This window comes from Lynx rufus, unplaced genomic scaffold (assembly GCF_022079265.1).
Source record: "Lynx rufus isolate CCGP_SWC_20201006 ecotype Redwood Valley unplaced genomic scaffold, mLynRuf1.p SCAF_8, whole genome shotgun sequence".
Taxonomy (NCBI): domain Eukaryota; kingdom Metazoa; phylum Chordata; class Mammalia; order Carnivora; family Felidae; genus Lynx; species Lynx rufus.
Genome location: NW_025814896.1, coordinates 16,800,594 through 16,814,825, shown reverse-complemented (window position 1 = coordinate 16,814,825; position 14,232 = coordinate 16,800,594). Strand labels below are relative to the sequence as shown.

General features: G+C 50.4%; 1 protein-coding gene across 4 annotated transcripts in view; it reads left to right on the top strand.

The window, feature by feature from the left end:
* Positions 1-2,792: 2,792 nt before the first annotated feature.
* MYBL2 (MYB proto-oncogene like 2) overlaps positions 2,793-14,232 on the top strand; it is a 39,109-nt gene continuing 27,669 nt past the window's right edge. For all 4 annotated transcript variants that reach the window (XM_047069404.1, XM_047069403.1, XM_047069406.1 and 1 more), the window contains exons 1-5: positions 2,793-2,826; positions 6,245-6,338; positions 10,583-10,654; positions 11,503-11,595; positions 11,798-12,018. In XM_047069404.1, coding sequence (XP_046925360.1) covers positions 2,807-2,826; positions 6,245-6,338; positions 10,583-10,654; positions 11,503-11,595; positions 11,798-12,018 — 500 coding nt within the window. In that variant the 5' untranslated portion in view covers positions 2,793-2,806. The remainder of the gene's footprint in view (positions 2,827-6,244; positions 6,339-10,582; positions 10,655-11,502; positions 11,596-11,797; positions 12,019-14,232) is intronic.

Sequence of the window (14,232 nt, the reverse complement as noted above, 5' to 3'; positions counted from 1 at the left end):
TGGGCCCCGAGCATTTAATAAGTAGATTTCATTCTGTGTTCCCAAGACCGAGGCAGGCCCTGAGTTTGGAGCCTGGGGTGGGGAATATTGTGGAATAACCAAATGACTGCAGCTTCCCTGTCCAAGATGGGCATGTCCAGGAAAGTTTTCCCAGACAGCAGTGTGTAATCAATCCTGGCCCCAGGGACCACTCCCGGGTGTGGCTGTACTCAGTATACTTGGAGTCCTGTCTCCAGAGGGTATCTGTTGATGTGATGGTAACTGGAGAAAACACAGTCATGGAGATTACCAGATTCCATCCCGCACCAGGGTGATCTCCCTGCTCCCTGACTCACTGCACTGACCCTAGGCTTCTTAGGCTCTAGTGTATTGGTCAGGTCAGCCCCAGTTCCAGGTTCCGCGTGGGGTCTCCAGCTGCTCCCTGTCTCTTGCCTTGGACAAATAACTTGCCTGAGCTGCCAGGTTCTGTCTTTCTCCTGAAATACAACTAGTAATCCGTGTGAGAACGTGTGCAAAGCAGCTTCCTGGACTTCAAAGAACAAGCATGAGGGCAGCTGAAGAGTCATCATCATCATCACCATCATCATCATCACCATCACAATAACAATAACAAAAACTAAAAGTAAAGTAATATTTACTAAGGGCCAAGGATTATTCTCAGTGGTTTATACATATTAATTTGTTTAGTCCTACAACCTTCCTACAAAGTAGGTACCGGTGTGGTGATTAAAAGCATAGACTCTAGGGATGCCTGGGTGGCTCAGTGGGTTAAGTGTTTGGCTCTTTGTTTTGGCTCAGGTCACAATCTTGCAATTCTATGGGACTGAGCTCCGGGTTGGGCTCTGCACTGGCAGTGAGGCATCTGCTTGGGATTCTCTGTCTCCCTCTCTCTCTCCCCCTCTCCTGCTCTCTCTCTCTCTCTCAAAATAAATAAATAAACATTGAAAAAAAAAAAAAAAAGAGCATAGACTCTAGACTAGATAACCCAAGTTTGAATCCCTGCTTTGCCATTTACCAATAATATGGGGGTGAGGAGGACAGCCGTGTTTCAGTTTCCCCATCTGCCAAAAGAGGATCATTCTAATACTATCTCATAGCATTGTTATGAGGATTAAATGAATTAAAATTTATAAAGCATACAGAACAGTGGCTGGCACATTGTAAAAGCTAAGTTTTTGATAAATCTAATTATTACATATGAGAAAACAGGCATAAAAGAGTTAAGTAATTTGCCTAAGATCACACAACTAGTAAATGATGGGGCTGGGAATCAAACCCCAGGAAGTCTGGCTTCAGAGCCTGCACTCTTAAATATCATTTGCTAGCAATGAAGAGGGGATGTCCTCATGAATTACTTTATGAAGGAAGTGGGTGGGGGAAGACCTGAATTAATTGATGTGGAAGCTTCTGGTACTTAAGATGTCAGTGTCCCTTCTGCTGTGGTAAATGAAGTTTGCAGCAGCTGGCTAGTTTGGCCTCAGGAGCCCAGTAAGGTGGCCTTTTCCTCAGATTTCAGGAAGAGGAATCTGAGACATAGCAGGAGCTAAGAGCTGGGGTTCAGCCAGTTTTCCCCAGTCTCCCGTCGCATAGTTCATTTACCTTGCTCTCAGCATTCCTCCCAGGGAGCCCGGTGTGACGTGCCTCTTGGGAGGTACTTGGCATAAATGGCAACTTAAAATGGAAAATCCTTGCTAAGCCTCTAGTAGTTTAAGCACTTGTACAATTCTGGGCCCCGGGGATACTGCGGTGAATTGAGAGGCCACTTGGACCTCAGCGTGCCCATAGTTCGGAGGGAAAAATGCACTAGTCGACGAGCAGATGGTGGGCAGGGAACCCAAAGCATAGATTGGAATTCAGTGCGAGCCGCGGGAAGTGTTCCCGGCCAGACAATGGCTCCACGCAAAGGCAAAAGGCCAGGAGGCTAGCTAGTTTCCTTTGACTAGGGGCAGGGTGGTGATTTGGCAGAATCCTATAAACCTGATTAGGGAATATTTTACCCTGAGGGAGGGGAGAGAGGTTTTCTGTTCCGGAGAGGAAAGATCGATTTTGCATTTTAGGAAGCTCACTCAGACTGCCGGGAGTTGGACCGAGCGAGAGCCATCGAATTCGAGGCTGGAGAGGAAGCAGGGAAGACAGTTCGAAGGCACAGACCCTGCCTAGGTAGGGGTGAGGGGACGGAGGAGCGCCTTGGGAGTAGCGCTTAGGGTTTTGCACAGGCTGTTTCCCTAGCCTGACTCTCCCATCCTTATGCCTCACTACTTTTCCTCAGTCTCCTGGATGGGCAACTCCTGGGCCGCCCGGGACCCACCATATTTGGCCTGGGTCCGGCCTCAGTCAAATGGCGGCCGGTTCAGGACCGCAAATCCCAAGACCCGCGGCACTCAAACCCGGCCTTCCCGGCCCCACCCCGACGCTCGCGGCACACTCCCCGACCCGCGCTCCGGGCCTTGAGGCTTCAGAGCTCTGGGAGGGTGCGGCGCTCCCCTGTCCGCAGGCCCCGCCCCTGTGCCCGCCCCTCCGGTTCCACCCCCGCGCAGCCCTCAGACTCCGCCCCGCGCACGCCGCCCGCCCGCGCGCCAGGCCCGGGCGGCGCCGACGCGCTTGGCGGGAGATAGAAAAGTGCTTGTGCGCGCCGGCGGCGGCCGAAGTGCCTGCGAGCGGCGGCGGGACCTGCGTACAGGCTGACGGCTCCCAGCACGGCCCGGGGGCCCGGAGCGGCCCGAACAGCCGCGCCTGACCCCGGCCCGGCTCCCGCTCCGGGCTCAGCCGGCGGGCGGGCGAGCGCGGCGCGGCCCGGGCCGGGGGGATGTCTCGGCGGACGCGCGGGTGAGCGGAGCCGGGCGGCAGAGGGCTCCCCCCACCTTCCCTTCCACCCCGACTCTTGCCCCCACCCCCCACCCTCGCCGTGGCCCCTCCGGGCGGGGCGGGGTTTCCCCGGGAATTGCCGTGTACCCGGTAGCCCGAGGCAGGGGGGCCCGCGGGAAGCCGGGGGGCTCTTGGGGGCCCCTCGCTCTGCTCCCCGGGCGTGCTGGGCCTCGGAGCCGGGGCGGGCGGGGCTCCTGGGACCCGGGCCAAGCCCTGCATGATGTCATTTTGTCTCCCGCCTAATTGCGGGGTGGGGGTGGGACGGCGGTGTCAGCTGCTAGGGCCTTTATCGGGGAGGGAGGCGACCCCTGGGGTGGGAATGTGTTTCTCCCTCCAAGTCGCAGCGAGGGGGAAGCCCAAGCCTGGAGGACTTTTGGTTCAAGCCTATTTGGATTCGTTTCTGGCGGAGGGCGTTTCTTAACATTAGGGGAAGTACAGAGCACCCCCAACTCTCTCCGGCCTGAGAAGGGGGCCGGGGGGAGGGGACTCTTGTGTGTCCCCCACTCCCGCCCGTCCCAACCTGGGTGTCGAGCTGGAGCTCGGTTTAGTTTCAGAGATCTGTGCTCCTTTTCCACATGAGGAGTTTGGAGCAGCTGGGGTAGAAGGTGAGGGGAAGAGAGACCGATGCGTATCAAGACCGCTCTGGGGCCAAGCAGGAACTGCGGTCTCCATTTTACTTATTCCCCCAGAGAATAAGTGGCAGCGTGGGGCCTGGAACCTCGTGTGTGGTACACCTGTGTGCCTGGGGCCTGACTTCTGGGCTTTTCATCAGTCTGGGAAGTCCGAGGACAAAGGGGGCCTGCCTGCCCTGTTCCCTCCCTGGAATGGCGCAGCCCCCTTGACCTTAACCCCCTCTTCCCATGGTGTTTGCCCCCTCCCGAGGAGGGTGTAGACTTGAGAAACACTCACTGCTGGCCTTCCCCAGAGTTCCTCTCAGCGAGGAAGCCTCTGATCCCTGGGCAGTGGTGAGGGTGCCGGCACGGGTTCTGTCTCCCTCAGGCCACCATTTCCCAGGGCAGCTCCAGTTCCCAGGAGTTTTCTGGTCAGGCACCTGTGGGACCCTGTCCTGATAGGTGGTGCTGGAAATGTTACTCCAGGGAATGACCGAAGCCCCAGAAAACCCCCAGGTCCTCTGCCACTGCTCCCTTAGGGCTCAGTGGAGGACTCCTGTCCCATGTGAGGGGTGATTTCTGCGTCCTGGCACCCCACAGCCCCTCAGTTCGATTCTTGGCCGATTGATGTAACTCTCCTCTGCACCAGTGCCCCCACTTCCTGCTCAGCTTCTGACTCACCTGGCCTGGAGCAGAGCCCAGAACATCGAAGGGCATAGAAAGGGTGTGTTGGACCTACAGGTGGTTGCCACCACCGGCTTGGTGTCTGCTTTTTCAGCTGGCATTGCAGGGTGAGGGCTTGAGGATGCAGGTGTGCAGTCTGGCTCCGTGGACTTGGCAAGTGACATAATCCCTATCAGCCTTGATTTCCACATCTGTTAAATGGAGATACTGGGAATGCTAGTGAAGTAGTCGGTTAGCTTCATGTTGATGATAGAAGCAAATTTTGTATACTATCTCACAGAATTCTCCCAGCTGAGTTGCTTGTCCCCATTAAAGTATTGGAGCACCAGGGAGTGTCCACACGTTTCATCCTTGAGGGAACATTTACTGAGCTGCTATTAGAAGCTGGGTGCTGGAGAACCAAAGATGGTTTCTGTTAGAAGTCTGGATGCAATTGATTTTAAAGGCAGCTTTATTCTGTTAGTATCTTGTGGAGTTTTTGCCTCCTACTTTGTGTTGGAGGAAGACACCATAAATGGGGTCAGGGAAGACCGGACAAGGCTCAATTCTAGCTCCTTCTGTGACCGATGTATTCCTGGGTTTAGACATTGTCCATTCCTTCTTTTTCTACTTTGAAAAGATTTACTTTAACATTTCTTGTCAACGAGTAGACTTCATGTTTAGTTATTAATTCGACTACCTGGTCATTCCCTTAGCAAACATTTCTTAAGGTCTTTGGTGGCAACCCCCAAAGGGAGTCTCATTCTGGGACAGGAGGATTTCCAGGGTGTGGGAGCACAAGAGTGACTCTAGGAAGATGGTGAGCTCTTCCTAGAAAGGGAAGGAAGATGGACATGCAAGGAAGTCCTTGTCCTTTTGGAACAAGACTTGTGCTGTCTTGCTTGTTTGGAAATGGCTTTTCCCACCTACAGACACCTGACTCAGGAATGTGCCTAACAGATGACCTGAGGCAGTCCCACTGACCGGAGTTGGGAGCTTACTAACCTTACCCTACCTTCACCCCCAGCACCAGCATTCCTGGAGGTGGATAGTGTGATTTCCACTTTTGTAATCATTAAACCAGATAAATATGAAGACTTTAGAGGAACTTGAAAAACTACCTCTTAGAACATAAGAACATCCAGAAGTCCAGGTTGCTTGTACTTTGATTTTCTTTTCCATAAACCATGCCTGTGTGTAGGCAAGGATTGGAAAATGGGCATAGTCACTGAGGATATGTATTTAAAATGTTATTCTCAGATAACCAATATTTCTTGAAATCCTGGTACTTGGTGATTGCGTATATCATTGGATTTAATCCTTAAAATAATCCATAAAATTTAAAAAAGTTCTGTCCAAAAGAAAATATTAAAAAATTTTTTTTAATGTTTAAAATTTTTTTTAATGTTTATTTAGTTTTGAGAGAGAAGAGACAAAGCATGAGCGGGGGAGGGGCAGAGAGAGAGGGAGGCACAGAATCCGAAGCAGGCTCCAGGCTCTGAGCTGTCAGCACAGAGCTCCATGCGGGGCTCGAACTCACGAACCATGAGATCATGACCCAAGCCAAAGCCGGACACTCAACCGACTGAGCCACCCAGGCACCCCAAATGTTTATTTTTGAGAGAGGGAGACACGGAGCGCGAGCATGGGAGGGACAGAGAGAGAGGGAGACACAGAATCCAAAGCAGGTTCCAGGCTCTGAGCTGTAAGCACAGCGCCCTATGTGGGGCTCGAACTTACAAACTGTGAGATCATGACTTGAGCTGAAGTCGGACACTTAACCGACTGAGCCACCCAGGTGCCCCTGTGCAAAAGAAAATATTTAATGGGTGTCTGGTTTCAAATATTATAATATTCTTGGTGAAATCTTTTTTTCTTGAAGCTTTTTAAATCATTAGGGTGTTTGTGAAAATAGAAAAATAAAGAAGAAAATAAAAATTGCCCATAACGCTAATTCATTAAAGAATTAAAAAAAGAGGAGGTGGACATATCAAAAGTAGAGCCTAAAAGGCTGCCTCCCCCAAGCCTTTACCTAGAGATCACTGTCCATCCATCACACAGCAGTGTGACACATGGCCTTGACCCTTAGCTTGCTCTCCCTGCAGCGAGGAGCTGGATGAGCTGCACTACCAGGATACAGATTCAGACGTGCCAGAGCAGAGGGACAGCAAGTGCAAGGTCAAATGGACCCACGAGGAGGTGAGTGACACTGAGGGACATTTTAGGGAGGGAGGCTGATGGCAGCTGAGGGGCTGGTCAGAGAACTGAGCCTGGGGTATGTCTGCCTGATGCCCCGTTGGGTATGATGAAGAGCCGGTGGAAGAGGTAGAGGGGTCCTCTGGTTCTCCACAATGCCTCTTCTCAGCCCTCCACATGGAGGACTCTCGGGAGAATGTGTCTCAGACCTCAGGGCCAGCAGTTGCTGTTCTTTCTCTTGGAAGCCGGCCTGTTCTGCATCATGGGCGTTAATTGTGCTTCTTGTCCTTTAGCTGCTAAATCTGCAACCTCCTCTTTATTATTTTTGAAAATTGTCTTCAGACATCCAGCTCTGAATTGATTCTCTTTTTAATCAGCTTCCCAGAAGTATAATTTATATATAATCGAATGCACCTTTTAATGGTGAATAGTTCAGCAGTTCTGACAAGTATGTATAAGTAAGTACTTACTTACATAAGTAAGCACCACCTCCATTATCCCAGAAAGTCCCCTTTGAGGTCCATCTTCCCTGGCTCCAGGCAATGGCTAATGTGATGTCTCTTAGTTTGAGTTGTTTTGCCTGTTCTTGAATGTCCTATAAGTGAAATCATAAGGCTGTATTCTTTTCTATCTGGCTTCTTTTGCTTAACAAAATAGTTGCTTGATTCAGCAATTTTTTCGTTTTTGTTACTGAATAGCATTCCACTGTATGGGTCTACCACAATATGTTTCACTTGTTGATGGGCATTTGGGCTGGTTCCAGTTTTTGGCTATTGTGGATAGAGCTCCTGGGAGGATTCTTGCCTAAATCTTTTTTGAGGATTGTATTTTCATTTCTTTAGGAGAGATAACTTAAGTATGGTCCTGGGGTAGATATAGGTTTAGTTTCATAGAAACTGCCAGACCTTTTCTAAGGTCTAGTCTCCTGTTCCATCCTAGACTCCTGCTGGCCTTATCTTTTTATTCTGCCTCCTTTTTCCTAGGTATGTTTAATTTAGGGCTCCCCACTCCTCCCCAGCTTTGTGTATGAGTTGTAAAACCTTTTAAAATCATGTTTCTTCAGAGGAGCGCTAAGCCAGCCTTTTCTGTTCATCCCACTGTGGGTCAGGAGCTATATTCAGCTCTTGTAGGCCTAGAAGAACAAATAAATTGGGGCCCCCAGCCCAGAACCGCTCTCTGCTTGAGGTGGAGAGAGAAGACTGCATGGGCCTGTGGATGTGCTTTGGTGATCCCTGGTGCTGGCAGGATCAGTGTGTGCTCACTGTTGTATCTCTCCTTCCCGTGCTAAGGCTCCTAGCACGTAGGAGGGGTAATTGTTGAAATACCTTTAGGAGAGGTTAATGTTGCCCGAAGAGCTCAGGGAAAGTTTCATGGATAAGGATTTGGAAATCAAGTCAGGGAAGAGTGCAAAGCGATGGGTATGTAAGAATAGGAAATGGGCTATAGGTGGAGAAAGGCAAGAAGAGGGGCCCTGGTTTGGCTAAAGGGAAGAGTCCTTGAATGGAATGGATTGAATGGATGAAAGATAAGGACGAAAAGATTGACCGAGGCCAAATCCTGAAAGGCCTTGAATGTCAGGCTCAGTGTGTAGGATTGTTGAGGTAGCAGGGTGGAGCCATTGAAGGTTTTTAAAGCAGAGGAGTGACCTGAACATAGCTGGGCTTAAGGGGAACTAATCTGTGTGTAGGATGGATAAGAGATTGGGGGGCAATCTGGGGCCTGGAGACTGGTGCCCAGCTGTGGAGACACTAGGACAGTAGGATGGAAGTGATAGCGGGAGGAGGTCCCTGGATCCGGGAGGAGATGGAGGTGAAACAGCAAAGTGTCCTTGCCAGTTGTCGGGACAGCAGTGCTAGAGATGGATATGAGGACATGGGAAGAAGGGGAGTGTTGGCCTGACCAGGCCGGGTGGCAGAGGAGGGCAGGGTGTTTGGGGCTGGCTCAGCTACAGGATTTTTGGGGACTTTGCCCAGGTGGTGCTGGATTGCACTTGAGGGTCTGGATTTCTGTAGTGGCTTTTTTTTTTCTGTCCAGGAGTATGTGTGTGTTAAACATGGAACGTTAGCTTTATCATCATAGCCATTTTTAAGTATACAGGTCAGTAGTGTTAAATATATTCCCATTGTGCAACAGATCTTTAGAACTTCTTTATCTTGCAAAATTGAATTTCTTCTTTTTTTTTTAAATTTTTTTAATGTTTTTATTTATTTTTGAAGGAGAGAGAGAGATAGAACATGAGCGGGGGAGGAGCAGAGAGAGAGGGAGACGCAGAATCAGAAGCAGGCTCCAGGCTCTAAGCTGTCAGCACAGAGCCCGATGCGGGGCTCAAACCCACAAACTGTGAGATCATGACCTGAGCCGAAGCCAGATGCTCAACCGACTGAGCCACCCAGGCGCCCCGCAAAATTGAATTTCTATACCCATTGAACACAAATTCCTTTCACCCTTTCCCCAACTCTTGGCAACCATTTTTCTACTTTTTGTTTCTATGATTTTGACTTATTTTATTTACTTAAAATATTTATTTATTTAAGTGATCTCTATACCCAGTGTGGGGCTTGAACTTAAGACCCTGATATCAAGAATTGCATGGTCCTCCAACTGATCCAGCTAGGCACCCCAATTTTGATTACTTTAAATATATATTTTTTTAGTGTTTATTTATTTTTGAGAGAGAGAGAGAGAGAGAGAGAGAGAGAGAGGGAGGGATCAGGGGAGGGGCAGAGAGAGAGAGAGGGAGACACCGAATCTGAAGCAGGCTTCAGGCTCTGAGCTGTCAGCACAGAGCCTGACACGGGGCTCGAACCTGCAAGCTGTGAGATCTTGCCCTGAGCCGAAGTTGGACGCTTAAGCGACTGAGCCACCCAGGTGCCCCAAGAATTGATTACTTTAGATACTTCACATGAATGGAATCGTATAGTATTTGTCTTTTTCTGACTGGCTTATTTCACCTGTGTCCTCCTCATTCATCTCTGTTGTAGCTTCTAACAGAATTTCCTTATGTTTTAAGGTTGAATAACATTCCACTGTATGGATATACACCATATTTTCCTTTTTTTTGTTTTAAATTTTCTTTTAACATTTATTCATTTTTGAGAATGAGAGAGACAGAGCATGAGTGGGGGAGGGGCAGAGAGAGAGGGAGACATAGAATCCAAAGCAGGCTCCAGGCTCTGAGCGTCAGCACAGGGCTGGACACAGGGCTCGAACTCATGGACTGCGAGATCATGACCTGAGCTGAAGTTGTACACTCAGCCGACTGAGCCATCCAGGCGCCCCTACACCATATTTTCTTTATACATATGTGTATAAAATACAAAAAATAATTTGAGGAATACTTTCCATACTGAACTGCAACCATTTAAGGTACAATTCAGTGAATTTCAACAGATGTATTACTGTGAAACTGCCTGCACCATCACATTATAGGACATTTCCATTAACTTCTAAACATTCCTTGCTCCCCTCTGATCTCAGACAACCACTGACTACCTTTAGATTAGTTGACATTTTCCAAAATGTCATATGCATAGAATCATGCGGTGTGTACTCTCTTATATCTGGCTTTTCTCATGCATCATCATGATCCTGAGATTTCATGTTGGGAGAGTCAGTAGTGTATTTTCAGGAGACTATTTTAACATCTACTGTCTGCCTTCTAACTACCTGTGGTTCTGCCCAAGATTCCCCATCTCTAGTGCTGCATTGCTGTCATCTCTGGCCTGGGGGCCTCTAATGGCCTCCCTTCCTCCATTCTGCCCTCTTACATCCCCTTTCCCTGAAGCTGCCGAGGTAAACTTCATAATAAGCACATCAGACTGCTCAAATACATCAGTGGCTTTGTGTGACACAGAGGCTCAAATCGATCTCGTGTGGGTCCGGCCCCTGTTGTGCCCCCCAGAATCATTTTGCATGCCCCTCTCACTTGCTTCCTGCATCCTATCTGCATTAGACTTCCTTTGAGCCTGTCCCTTGGTCTCCCTCAAAAGGCAGTCACCCTGTACCTGTCCATTGGCCCCGAGCCAGCCACAGGGTGGCTTTACTTTTGTTTGTGAGAGCCTTTAATTAGCTCCCTCTGGACTGTAATTCCCACAAGGTCAGGCAGCTCTGTTGCTGCCTGTTGCTGTGTCTGTATACCTGGCACAGCGTTGGCACTCCCTACGTGACTGGCCTTTGGGCTGCCTCCATCATGAACGGCTGCTTTCTGCACGTGTACAAGCTGAGCCTTCTCTTTCTGGCGTTGGCAGGATGAGCAGCTGAGGACCCTGGTAAGGCAGTTCGGACAACAAGACTGGAAGTTCCTGGCCAGCCACTTTCCTGTGAGTGCAGCCCCTCGGTGGCCCCCTCCGTCAGAGATAAGGGTTCTGGGTGACCAGACAGTGTGCCTGGGACAGACTTTCTGTCAAGGAGAAGAGGGTATTTCTTACCAAGCTACCCCTGCTCCCCCTATAAAATAAAACAAGCTTTCTAGACCCTTTCTTCCCAAGCCAGAATTTGAGAGCCCCTGTCATAAGCATCTCTACACAGCAGCCTTTGCAGGCCCGATGGTCTTTAGGCTCTCTGTGGTCTGCAGTATGTGACCAGTGGCACATTTGCATTTCTTCATTCAAGAAGTGCAAAGTCTCAACAGTGAGACTGAAACTGAAGGGAAGTGATACTTTCGTCAGGCTTCCTGGCGAGCATCTCCCCCCGCAAACAGCTAGAACCTCCTGGGGATGCGGGTCCCCCATATCCCCACCCCTAAGACTGCAGGTGTCATAGGCAGGGGATGTGGCAGGAGCTACTGTGTGGCTTATTTCCTGAGTTATTTGGCAGCTCACGGACCAAGTCAGCAGACCCTTTCTACCCCAGTCCTCGCCTTCCCTACTTCCATGAGGTCTAAAACCTTTAGGGGACTAATGCTTTCTCAGAAGCAAAACCCCTGGCATATACCACCAGCTTCTATAGGAATTTATGGCTCATGATGGCAGCCTCCTTGTGTTGGGGGATGGGAGGTAACTTTGTACAGGGAAACCCTGTGTGTGGCATGGGGGAGTGCAGTGAATGGTGGGTGAAGGAAACAAGACAGAACCTGTCTGAGGTAGGCATGGCCCCTTAAACCCAGTGCTCAGCCAGGGTCCAAGGCTGCTGTCCTAGGAACCCTCACAGGTTCCTGTTCTCTTCCCAGAACCGCACTGACCAGCAATGCCAGTACCGGTGGCTGAGGGTCTTGAATCCAGACCTGGTCAAGGGGCCATGGACCAAAGAGGAGGACCAAAAGGTAACTATCGGGACAGTGCCTTGCACACAGTGGGCCTTCACCAGAGGATCAAGGGATGATGAGTCTGTCCTGGGGGTCGGCTGGGGTGTCTGACTGGCCCCTCTCAGGGCCGTGGTAAGGTGAGGCTCACATGGAGGGAAGGTGCTGTGGTGGGCGTGAGGGAGGGCCATGTCTCCCTGACTTCACAGGGGACTTTTCCAAGGTCATCGAGCTGGTCAAGAAGTACGGCACAAAGCAGTGGACGCTGATCGCCAAGCACCTAAAGGGCCGGCTGGGGAAGCAGTGCCGTGAGCGCTGGCACAACCACCTCAACCCTGAGGTGAAGAAGTCCTGCTGGACTGAGGAGGAGGACCGCATCATCTGTGAGGCCCACAAGGTGCTGGGCAACCGCTGGGCCGAGATCGCCAAGATGCTGCCGGGGAGGTGAGCCGCTGGGGGCCGGGGGCCAGAGCAGGCAGGGATGTTCCCGGGAAGGGAAGGCGTCCTCTGGCCTTTTGGGGGGATGTACCAAGAGCCAGTCTGATTATTCTGTGGTTGTTCACTTTTCCCAGAAATGAATGAATTCTTCAGATTCTTGCCGGGGGGTGCCCGGGCCTGGCTGTAGACAGTTCTGGAATAGGGCAGGGAGAAGGAGCCTGGGGACCTCCCATTCTGTGTACACATTTCTCATTTGGTCCCTGTTGGAGCTCTGTGCACCATCCCTGACCTCTGCCAGGGTTTTGAGGTCTTTTTTCTTGAGAATAAACCTCTCTCTTCCTGCCTGTGTGGTCAGGACCAGGACCTAGACGTCAGAATCACTGCTCAGTTTTCTATTCCTTGCTGGACCTGATCCCTTCAAGAGGCTCTTGGGTTTCTGGGGAAGCATTGGGAAGACTTGGCTCCATTCTTGCCAGAATCTTCCTCCAGGGTCAACTCCCAGTCTCCTAAGTTGCTTATTGATCCCCTAACTGCTTTCCATCTTCTGGAAACAGAAAAATCTCTTATTTGCAGCTGTGTTCTATCCTGGTCTCTGTGTCCTTGTGCATTTCCCCCATATTCAGTTCTTAATCCTTTGTCTGTTATGGCATTGTGGTCCTGGGAAGGAGAGAAGATAAAATGCCAGATGGTGTATTTCCCCTGAAGTCTGGAATGGTCTAGTTTCAAAATTCAAACCCAGTGTGTTACTCTTCTGATGCTTCTAACACTTGGGTTGAAGACCCGGTCTCTTTCCCAGTGTGGCCTGCTTGTCCTGGCTCATGCCACCAGCCTGGCCTTGATGCACTGTCACCCTGCCTTACCTGTTGGGCTGTAGCCGCTCTGCCCTCCTCTCAGCCCTGCAACCATGGCAAGCTCCTTCTGAGGAGCTCCTTGTGGTCCTATGTCGTCCTGGAACACGCTCAGCGTGTGCCCCTTGTATAGCCAACACAGTCTTCTCCTTCAGTCCCTGGTGGGGGATGTTATTTTCTCAGAGAAGGTTTCTCTCTTTCCAGACTGTGTTCGTTTCCCCAGCAACCTCCCCTTAGCGCCCACACCGCTGTGTGGTCAGTGCTCTGTCCTGACAGCCTCAGTGGGAGTGTTTGGAGATACAGACCCTCCTCTTTTTTTTAAAAAAAAGTGTTGGTTTTTTTTGATGTTTATTTATTTTTGACAGAGACAGACAGAACATGAGTGTGGGAGGGGCAGAGAAAGAGGGAGACATGGAATCTGAAGCAGGTTCCAGGCTCTGAGCTGTCCGCACAGAGTCCAACGCGGGGCTCGAACTCATGGACCGTGAGATCATGACCTGAGCCAAAGTCGGACGCTCAACTGACTGAGCCACCCAGGCCCCCCAGGCCCTCCTCTTTGACTGGTTGTTCAGTCCGGCTGTTCGTGTCTGTGCACAATTCAGGGGAAGAGCTAACTGTTCACAGTTAGAAGAGCACTCTGCTTGGACCTCTGAGGAAGGAAGTGCCTACTATGTGCCTGCATTTCTGTAATTCTGGTTATGATGTGCTGTACTGCTGAGCTGCCTCGTGCTGCTTAGCACTGCACTGCTGGGGGCTTCCGTGGTGCTGCTCTAGTCCGTGCTTCTGTACTGCGGCTGCACTGCGGGGGGCTTCCGTGGTGCTGTATCACCCAGTACCTCTGCACGGCGCCACCGCCGTGTGCGCTTCTGTAGTGCTGTTGTATTCTGTGCTTCTGTACTGATCTACTGCCATGCACTGCTGCAGCTGTACTGCTGTGGGCTTCTCTCCTGCGATACTATTTTATACTTATCTACTGCTGTACTGCCCTGTGCTCTACTACTCTGCTGCCATGTGCTGCTTCCTGCTTTTCTGCTGGATGCTACCATAGTCCTGTGCTACTCCATACTTCTAAACTACCGCATGCTTTATTACACTTTGTCTGCTGTACTGTTCTAGATTTCCGTGCCACATGCACTTTTCTACTGCTCTGCTATTCTTTCTATACCAATCTGCCCTTTTGTCACTGTAATTCCCATACTTCCATACTGCCCTTTTTTTTTTTTTTTTCATGTTTGTATATTTCTGAGAGAGGGACAGAGTGTAAGTGGGGGAGGGGCAGAGAGAGAGGGAGACACAGACTCTGAAGCAGGCTCTAGGCTCTGAGCTGTCAGCACAGAGCCCGATGTAGGGCTAGAACCTACGAACTGTGAGA